This window comes from Cariama cristata, unplaced genomic scaffold (genome assembly GCF_000690535.1).
Source record: "Cariama cristata isolate BGI_N322 unplaced genomic scaffold, ASM69053v1 scaffold29586, whole genome shotgun sequence".
NCBI lineage: Eukaryota > Metazoa > Chordata > Aves > Cariamiformes > Cariamidae > Cariama > Cariama cristata.
The window spans coordinates 30166-41125 of record NW_009624310.1 but is presented as its reverse complement, the minus strand read 5'-3'; the positions used below and the strand labels follow the sequence as shown (position 1 = coordinate 41125).

General features: G+C 45.3%; 1 protein-coding gene across 1 annotated transcript in view; it reads right to left on the bottom strand.

Moving 5' to 3' along the window:
• Positions 1 to 10960, bottom strand: part of GALNS (galactosamine (N-acetyl)-6-sulfatase) — a 42413-nt gene that overhangs the window by 4243 nt on the left and 27210 nt on the right. Inside the window, exon 11 of the mRNA XM_009703130.1 lies at positions 10242 to 10363. Within this exon, the coding sequence (XP_009701432.1) occupies positions 10242 to 10363 (122 nt within the window). The remainder of the gene's footprint in view (positions 1 to 10241; positions 10364 to 10960) is intronic.

The following is a 10960-nucleotide window of genomic DNA, read 5'->3' as shown; positions in this document are numbered from 1 at the left end:
AATGAATGTAATGTCAATACTTTGTTTTTCAAGAGTGTTCTCAAGCTAAGGGTTTGAAATACAACCGTTGGATAGTAAAACTTCACAATAACCAAGTAAGATGAACTAATATTATGCAAACAGGAAGATGGAGAAGAAGAATAGAAGTGACTTGTCCAAGACAAGAATACCTCCTCCATTTCGCAACATCCCAGGGTTCTGCCCCATCTACATTCTTCCATTACAGCTTTATTATTCCAAGATGGGACCCATCTGTCATGCTCTGAGCCCTCACACAGGGTTATAAATTACCAGATTTTTATCCACCCAACTACTCTAGTAGGTACTTGTTTAAGTGGCTCGGGGGTGTACTTCACTAACACTTCAAGTATTTCTAAAATGGAGGATTACTACCCAATGATCTCATTTTGTCCATCACATTAAGAGCCACTTAAAAAACAGAGAGCGGCAAATTGCTTCTGAAGATAAAAGAAACAATGCAGCTTGGTCCTGACCTCAGGCTCCCTTTGCTTAGAGTCCGAGCTGGCCACCAGCCCCACACTCCAGCTAATTTCCTTCTTTGAAAAACAATCACATTTCGAAGCCCAGTAATGTGCCAACAGTTTCCAGTAAACCCTATAAATATCACATCTCGGCAGCCATCCAGAGAGAAGCTGATTGTGGGGATGGGCCTGAGCTTTCCTGATAGAGAACCGGAAGGGAACGTGAAATGAGAAGCTTCACAAGCTAATCCGTTGCTCTCACACCCAGCTAGCTGTATCCTGGTGGAGAGGCTATCACCGGGACCGGCTGTCTGATCTGTACGGACCACCCTGAAATTCAGACTGTTCTTGGGAAGCTCCCGAATTTGTTTGCTCCTCTCCCCACCCATCCCACCTTAGCTCTCACAGCAGCCAGCTGCCTACTCCCGGCACTGCCCCGAAGACTCTGCTGAAAACAGCAGGACAGGCAGAAATCTGGGAGCTGCCAAAGACCATCTTTGACTCACACCCTGACGAGGATGCTCAAGGCAGCAATCACTTGGCTCCCCAGTGTTGCATCCCAGTGGCACAATGGCCTTTCATTTTGGCGAGATTTTATCTGGAAGCCCTCTGGTCGCATTCCAAGCGCACGGCATTGCCAACGCGGCAGCATCCTTGAAAAAAATCAAACCAGATTTGTAAAAGAGGCAGAGAGGGATTAAAGCTAACCTGTGTTGACACGCAGAGGACAGCAAACACAGGAGAGCTTGCACAGGGAGAGAAACGGCTGCAGAGACAAACACAGCGATTTAGGAATCTGCCTAAAACGACAGGCGAGTACGGGGGATGCACACAGCATGTTGGACAGCTGAGCTGGAGACTGGATGAAACAGAGGAGCCAGAAACATTTTAAAGCCTACGTACTCCAGTGATGGAAACAGAGATGAAATGCAGTGCAGGGAGACACGTGTATTTCAGTGTTTTAGATTTCTAATGCACTTACTGTGCCAGGATTTGAAAGCTCTTCCAAACCTGAGCTAATCGCACTTTATTAAAATCCTCGTATTATGGATTAATATGACTTAAATACACGTTTTAAACGATTGTTAGAGTCTAACAGATACTCTAGATACCAAATCATTTAATGCCTCCTACTGCTGCTCTTGTAACTATCTACGTGTTTATTTCTGTCACATACTTGTGTCATCTCTCCAGCATTTAAGATCTTTTGGAAGTGGACCCCTAAGATAAAATGTTGCTGCTAACTAATTAAGCTCCACAGCATCTTTGCAAATATTTAAGTGCTAAAGAGATAGCCCAATTTCATCCATCGAAATGGCTTTTCATACTTAGGATTCCAAATTAGCTATAATCTGGACAGAGCAGTGGAAAACACAGCTGTGCTCTGGATGAAAGACAAACAATATGTTGTCATGACTGCTGCTTTTTGCTCCAAATATGCCAGTCCTGTTGCAGTGAAAAAAAATCTTTTTTGCTATAATCTTAACTACGGCTTTTATCCACGGCATTGTTGCTCATTAGCAACCTAAGACACGTGAATGCTGCGGTATAACAAAGTAGGCTCGAGTCATTTAAATCATCTCCTTGCTTTAATTCCCATGTTCAGGACACTTTTGGCTTTTTCAGCTAGCTCAGCAGTGACAGGAAAGCTCGGCCTAACCTCAGCTCCCGGTGTTTTTGAACTGCTCTCCCCTGCAGCTTCTACACTTTTAGATTATTTCAGCATTTAGCATAGGCTGAATGACTTCCCCAAAAGCATGGTAGAAATAGCTTGGCACATATAAAAGACTCGCACTTCTCACATAAGTACAAAGCTGGCTAAAGCTAAAGAGCATGTATAGATTACGCTCCAAGTCATACCGCTAACCTATAAACCTTGTCTCAGTAGGGCTTAACATGCTCTTAAGCTGGCTAAACCTGTTGACACTAGCTAAAACATATCCGATTGCAGCTGTCTTCCTTATGTTGAAGTACAGGACAGCGATGGACCCCGAGTGCTGGAAGGTGTCATTCAATACTGGAACATCATCACAGATCGTCTTCAGACGCCTCAACTGAACACACGAACGATCTTCCTCATCGATCTTCCTCATCCAGACGTGTATCGAGTCTCCCGCGGGGGGGACTGCAATGCCTGCAGGACGGCACCAGCCCCAGGGCTGGCATTCACGTGAAACTGGAGTTATGCAGAGACAAAAGCCGTGCTGGTGGTGGGGACTGGTTTTCCTGTCTTGACCCCATGGAGATCCCCATTCCTCGCTCTGAGGAGCTCAGGTTTTGCTCAGACCGACCCGTTTAGCTCCGTGATGTGCACCAAGATCCAATATCCATGCAGGGATTTGCAAGGTATTTGCTGACTGCTTACGGGAGGGTTAAAACTGCCTCCAGCCCTATGCAAGAAGTGCATTTTGAGACAAAATCTGCAAGAGAAGAGTGCCTTTAATCTGTATTTAAGATAGGGATAATTACTTCATGGTAATCAGTCTGAGTTGTTAATGGAGCTGGGAACCTCTCTTACTCTTATGTGGAGTCCCATCATTTCCCTGAATGCCTATGCAGGACTGGGCTGCGAGGGCAGGGTTTGCTGCATTCTCTCTTCCAAAAAAAAAGGTATTATCTATACAGGTGTTTGGGCATTATTGTCTGCAGGAAGATCCAGAGCTCGCTGCCTCCGGGGCACGCTGCGTTTTGTATTCTAGTTCAACAATCCTGCAGAAGGAGAGCTGGGAATAGCAGTGGAAGAATGAGAGGGTGAGCAGGTGGTGTTGTGAGGAGTTTGCTAAAAGAGATTCCCCAGCGTACACAAAATTATTCCATGCTCAGAATGAGCGAACGGAGTGGACAAAGTCCAGGGTCATTACACTAATTGACACTTTACCTCTGGGAAGTCTCTGGAGATCCAATCAGGGCTGGATTGTGAGCGCTGGGTCCCAGGCACAGGTGTGGCCTGGGCTTCCTTCATTTAGTCTAATTGTGCCTTGGCAATCTGTTCCCATCTCCTCCCTCCCCAAACAACTCCAGTGTAACCTGCTCCGCTATTAACCCCACCGTGCCCTACATGGAAATTCAGGTTTGGAAGAAGGAGGGTTTCTCTCACGCGCTGCTTTCGGTGTCAGAGCTCCGGTTTAATCTTGCAGTCGTCAGTCTTTCCCCTTCAGGTCTGCGAGCATCCTGAGCTGTAAGGAGAGGGACAGGGCGATCCTCCACCATCACAAATACGCCCTCAAATAGATCAGAACTGGAGCATATTAAAGAGCATTTTCAGCATTTTTTAAAAAATCTAGATCTTGATGTTTTATGCCTCATCCTGATGATTCATATACGGGCACGGCGCAGTATGTCTGTCCTGGGAGTGACAGGACCATGTCATTATTGAGAGGAATGTAACAAAATGGGTATTACATAGTGCGCTTCGCAGAAGCCTGACAGTGGGCTCTTAATAGCAGCTGTCAGATTTATTGCATGTTTTACCAGACGCACATGAAGTTATGGGAAGAGCATAAAACTTGGCTAATGATTTGTATGTTTTCCTTCCTTCTCCACTGGAATTATTTTAATTAAAAACATTATTTTTAATTGTGAAATACACCCAGATTCAGGTGATTTGATTTTATCTGTTATCAGTGCTTTGAGGCTGCTCAGCACTGTAGTATCCAAGTCTTGATCTTGTCTTATTACTCAGTCTTCCTCAGTTCCTCTCTTCTGTTATCAAGTTTATTTGCAATTTAAAGTCCGCACAATATATGAGGCAGACAACAGGTTTGGGGCTCTGCTGCTGAAACCTGGCAACTTGCAATCACAGGGCCAAAGGAAAACAAACCAGGAATCAAAGAGAAGACTGAAGGGTGGCCCAGTATCCTAATTCACCTCTCTGGTCCAGCAGCATCTGCGTGCGGGGCACGTGGCCCCTTACCCACACCGATACTTGGGAGTATTGATGATGCCCCTCACCTGTGTGGATTCTCTAACGCTGTCCACAGCCTTCCTTGCAGCAAGGAGACGTGATTGTGCTGATCCTCTACCTGGTCACTTATTTTCATGGAAGTTGTAACTCCCCGACTTTGAGAATCCTGCCTTTCTGCTGGATTTCACTGCGAGTGAGCACGGTGTTGAAATGGCAGAGGGGATATAAAGGCAGAGTGACGGCGTAAAGCCTTAGCCTGTGGGTGAACAGGTGACAGAAAATAACGGCTACCCACCTGATTCTCCCGCTAGTGGCTTTGGTGGTATTTCTGAATCATAATTTAAGCACTATGTTCTTCAGGCTGCTTTCTTGAGGCTGTAGCACTGCCTGGACCTGTTTCTGAAGAAGATGATGTCCACTTCAAACTGCATTTTGCGTTTTTGAAACTGGTTCACATCACTTTTTACTTTCAAGATTTCTTTTTACACAGCATCACTCTATAGTCTAGACAGTCACTCATCAAAACACCTGCAGGCTGCTGGTCTGCCACCCTTAAGCACAAGTTCCAGGTTGATCAGACGGCGTACCACAATGCAGAGCGCTGATCCCGGACCGGGCAAAGAGCAGCTATCGATCGAGACGAGTTTGCCTCCATTCCTAGTCCCCAGGCTAGGGACCGTCCACCGCAGATGTATTTTTCTTCAGCCCTCTTCCCTCCAGAGCTGGCTGCGTACCGGCTGTCACGCCTGGCTCGCATACTTCTGACAACCTTTCTGTGTCCAGCCCCTGCATGGTTGAGGCTCGACGTTTTCTGCTGTCAGCCCTGAGGCTCTTTAGCCATAGCTCTCCACGATTTCCAGAGTTTTAGTGTTCCTCAATGCCACCTCTCCTGTGGCAGCAGCTAATTTGCCCCTGCAATGCAGCTGGTACCATCTCCTTCTTTTTCAAGAAGATGAGGAGTCAGCACCTCCCCTGGGCAAGATTCTGGCTCTTTATTAATACACACTTTTTCACCCCGTTTTCCACTTTCTCTCTTTTCCCCACAGCAAGGTTTCTGCCCTGATCAGTAAGGTGAGACTGGCAACTTGTCTATCAGATCCTTTCCCCTTTAGCTTCCCTTCAGGAGCTTCTTCCCTTCGTTTCTGGCTCCATAACCAGCGCAATTACCTCTCTGATGATTTCCTGGATTTTCCATCTGCTCAAAATAGGCACTTGTGAGCTTTCTTGTTAATTAATGTGTTCTAAAATCATTATGTTCATCAACCAAGCCTTATCACTTCCATTTTTTCCATAACAGTAAAATCTATTGCCCTAAGTAAAATGTGGGTATTTTGATGTTCAAAATTTAGTAAACTCAGTTTTGAACAGAGGCTAATCGCTCAAAGCAGAAGTCGCTACCAACCTGAGTATCAACAAGGCGTGAGCACGCTATTCTTACTTGTTATTAGGGCTGACAGAATTTCAGATTTCTGTTATAAATTCTTTTTGCAGCTTTGGAGTCAAGACTCAAAACACTCTTCCTACATCAGTCTGCATTAGGTATTTTGTTAACTGTATTTTAAGCTGTGTCAGCTTTTGCTATATATTCTTACTTGCGTTCTTCCTGACTGGCAATGAAGTATTTTAGTAAAGGCGTGTATAAACAGTAATCTGTGACTTGGGTAATAAAGCTGACAACTGGTTGTGAAGATGTTACCAACAGATAATTTTACTGAATTTGTCACATATGGTTTGAATGGAGAAACAAGTTCCCTATGTGGTACTTAGCGGACACACAATACCCCAAACGTAACAGAATTTAGTAAAGAAAAAGACCTATCAGATATTTTAGTTCTGCATTCTGATAGATTTGGTAACAAGGACACCCCACAGTTTGAGTGTTTTTGTATGAAGCAACCCCCCCTAGTAATTGCATCTAGGGAGGAAACAAAATGCTGCTTAGACTTAGGGAAATGCTTCTGCTTTGTGTGCTGCCTAACGCACAATCTTATTTCTATTTTAAGGTTGAGAGCTATAAAAAAAAAAGAGGTATCTTCTATCCCACAGCCTACACAGATCTGGTCAATCTCTTGGATGACAAAAGACACAAACGGTTCACTTCTCACCACACAAGGACCAGATAACAAGGTAACTCTGACTTATATATAAGTGCAGTTAACATTACCATTTTTGGCAACCAAAAGAAAGATTATTGACCACTAACCACACTTCTTTGAAATAGACTGCCCATATATACCCTGGTATTGCAGGTGTTCTTATTACAAGCGCCTCTCCAGATGCCAGTTTTGCCTCGTCAGTACCTGCAGGCGTGTTCATGCCCTGCCTCATCCTGCAGCCATCTAAATGTTGAGCTTGTCCTATGGTGCCAAACTTCTCTCAATGCCAGGACCCCACAGTCCTGCAGTTCTCAGGAGAGTCCTCCTCTTTCCAGGAGCGAGGAGGATAAGAGCTTGGTAGTCAATGTATCTGATGCTAGTGCTGAGCATGTCAGTCCTGAAGGTCTTCCACAGGACAGGGATCTTGTTCCATCCAGTTTGTTAATGTGATGATGTAAATATGCCATCACTCGGGCAAGCTCAGGCAGCATGAGAACTCATAACTTGCATTTGGCAACTGCTACGAATCCCGGCTAACAAATTGCAAAGTCTGTGAGGCTGTTGGATTGCCAGGGTGAAGTTCCAGTCCAGACTGAGAAACATCGGTAATGAGCTTTCAAGGCGAAAGCAGTAAACACAAGGGTGTCCCTTGGCAGAAGCTGGGGTGCAGGAGGCATCCAGTCAAAACCAGAGGGGCAATAGCAGGAAGAAACGGTCACAACCCAGTTGGGAAGGTCTGTTCCTGCAGTCAGACGTGGGTAGGGATGCATGCACAGCCTTACATGAAGGGGAACGTAAGTGCAGGGTGCCATATGGCTCAGAACTGCCAGACGGGTCCTCAACATGATGACAGGACCTGCCTGTAATTGCCTGACCAGTTTTTCCACTGCATGAAAAGTGCTCCTGTGGGAGATAAGATTTCGCTGATACTGTTTCCAGGCAGGCTCCAGGAAATCCAGTGAACTGTGTCAGCAAGAGGAAGGACTTGTCCTGCTTCACCATGAAACCCAGGGAACCGAAAACTTTACATGCTGTCTCCAGACCTTGAAGGACCTGCATCTACAGTGATTCCTTTATCAGCCAGGTCTCCAAGGAGGAGACTCAAAAATCCCCATGTTAGGAGATGAACTGAAATTGTAGCCTTGCAAAAGTCTCTTAGTGTCATGCAGTGCCTCATGTGCACGGTGTCACCACCCAAAGACATTTCAGATGAGACTGCCTGAGCATAAGCACCCTGCAAGTCAAGAGTGTTGCCGCAGATGACTGAGCTGATCTATTTCTAGGATGCCCTGGCTCTGAGATCCCCTAGGATCCTAGAAGGAGCCCAAACATATAAGCAGTAAATCTCTCTGGAGGTGCATGAGATGCCTGGCCTTCGTGTGCAGCAATGAAACCTCTTACCGGTGGTTTTGCACGTGACCCCACTCCAAACTAATGCAAATCAAGAGACAGGACGGATTATTAAAATCATCTTAGGGAGAAGAAAAGGCTGGACTAAAATAAGGAATAAATTAAATAAAAAATGAGCAAAAGCAGGCAGAGAGAACAGGGCATGGGTGTGCCATGCTGCTCCTTCACTGCCTCCTTCATAGCAGCAGAAAAACGAACAAAATCCAGTATATATTTAACAAAGTGGTAAAGTAAATTATGTAAGAGAGGGAAAGATACCAATAAATCAGGGGGGCAACGCAAATTTTTCTAAATGCTTTGGCAACATAACAACGCACCAAAGGAGCCAGGCTGATGAAAGAGCTATATGATACACCCTGTTCCTCCAAGGCTGCAGGAGAGCGAACGGAGGACCGTGGCCAACACGGACTGTGAACACACACAAACCTCGTGCTGGAGCAGAAGCGAAAAGAGCACACCCAGCATGTACGGACAGACAGATGCACGCTTGGAGGAGAATGCTGGATTCCCTTCTGAGAAACATTAGTGTCGGGACTCCCAACAGGCTGTCTGCCAAGGGGGATAATGAAGCTAAATAAAAATATACAACAGTAACAGCTCCACAAATGAGGATAATTTAATTACCACATTTGATATAGGAGACCCACTTCCCATGAGTTCTCCATTGTGACCAGAGAGGAGACAATAGCAACAGAATATGCTGCAGAAAGGAAGATTCATTTACTAAAAAGAGGCTTTCTATTAGGGTCTGCATATTAAACAACATCACAGCTTTCCATAATCATGTCATAATCTTGCCATAAAATTCAATCAGAGCAACAGCCTGTGAATGTCCAAAAATCAATGGAACCGTATGAGGAATGACTGCAGATGTACCACTCAAATTTATTTCAATGCTCAATCCATGGTGGTGGTAAGGAACATCTAAATAACAGACAAGCAGGCATTCTGCAAACATCTCTTGGGGAAGAGCTCCTCTCCCCCAAATTGAGAGGAAACACAAACAGTAAACAGACTACAGTTCACTGAATACTACCCATTTGTTTGGTTTTTGGAAAAAGAGGTCATTTCTATCCACTCGTCTTCCTAAAATAAAACAGTTGTCAAACTGAACAGGGCATAGGCTCATCTGGAATCCCAACCCAGTAGTGCAGTTTCACCGGGCTGAATTTAAAATACAAGAGCTGCAGATTTGCTTTATTCATCAGTGCTGAAATGCAATAGAAAGCAGGAGCTAACGTGCTGGGCTTCTGAAGGGCTTTATACACTGTGTAATGCACCTCTAGGGTGCTTGTCTGTTAAGTGAGAGAGAAGTGAAAATATTTTTCCTCCCCTTCTCTCTCTAGTGAAAACACTTAGTGGACAGCACAGGCTCAGTTCTTTCAAAAGTAATGGAGTGAGTGTATCCACTCAATTATTTAAAACAGTTGACTAATTGCAGTCCTTGTCAGCTCAGAAAACATCTCTCTGTTAAAGCTGCTGCACTAAACCGTTTCTGCGCAGGCGGTCACAGTAGCACTAGTTTTCTCTTTATTTATTTCCACATTCTCCGAGTGGGAGCCACGGTGAGGGATGCGGCTGCATGCCCGTTTGCAGCTAGTTTTGCTGCAGGGTAAAAGTCGGTCAGCAGAAGGAAGGAGGGTGGGGACACCTTGGGAGCTTTCCTGGAAGTGGCAGGTTTATATGTGGGCTGCACTGGCTAATGACTACATAAATCCTTACGGATATTTCTCAGGGCATGGTGTGTGCCAGAGATAAATATTACAATAGTAGGCTTATAGAAAAATGGATTCAGACAGCGAGGAGAGTCCAAGGGTGGAACAGGATGGGGCAGAAAGTCCTCTTGCTGAACACCCTCTGGAGAAGCTCCTTTAGCAGGGGCTAGGAGATTGCAAGGTTACCACATTTGCCTTCCACAGATTCCAACGCACAGAGGGAAAACCACCACAGAGTATGCAAAGATCACTCGACCTTTCTTCCCTAGCCCCAAAACAGAGAATCACAGCTCCAACACACACGCTCACCAGCATCACTGCTTTATTTCACTGCCGCCCTGCGCTCAGTCCTGCCCTGTCCAAAAGTGTGCCTTTTGCCTCCTCCCTCAGGGGTTGCAGGACACAGAACAAGAACGACTGGACTGGCGAGTCGAGCCATGGACATGTGCACATCCATCTAACCTGACCATTTGAAAAAGAAGGTTTGTTCCTTTCTTTTTACTGCTCTCACCAGTAATGGCTTTCTGGGACAGTTTTCAAGGACATTGCAAGAAACGGCTACCAAGGCAAATAAATTATATAAAGCATACGCTGAGAGTGCTGAGAGTTTTCACATCTTCGTTAACTGGCTCACCTTAATGGGTACTTCTCTCCGGGGTCCCTCCCCAGGTGGAAAAGCAGCGGCAGGGTAGTGTGCTCCTCCTGTGTATGTGTTGTCACTCCAGAGACGTTCTGCCCAGGACAGAAATCAATGCCCTGCAGTGAAGAGGAGAGAGGACATAAAGGCCACCTTCTTCAGCACCTTGTTCCAAAATACCCACAAACCCCAGAATTATTGTAAACCGAGAGCCCACGTCAGCCTGCAAAATGGATTCTGATCTGATGGGGTAAAATAAGGCGACAATGCACTGACATAAAAGCTGAACAGGCCTTACATTCTTGCCTTATAAAAAAGTAATCGCTATAAAATATTCATTAAAATGAAATGGCAAAACAAGACAAAGAGGTGAAACCATTTAATCACAAAAATTCTGCGCATGGAAACTTATCTTCTCTCTTTGGTTTCTATGGCTTTGAAATACACGGAGAGGATGGGATCACTTGGCAGTTCTGATCAAAAAACAACAGTCCCAGGGGAAACGTCCAGCCAAACCAAAGGGCATCATCCTGAGGGGCAGTAGGCACCTGCTAGCCTCCCTAATAACTCAGCTTGCCAGCACCTGACACCAGAAACTTGTGTTACACTGAAGAACGAAGCAAGTCTGGTTAATTTTAAAGAAATGGATGCATTTGTTGATCTGATTCATAGCAAGCTGGTATTGAGGCACTCACCTGGGAACGACAGTGGGGCTG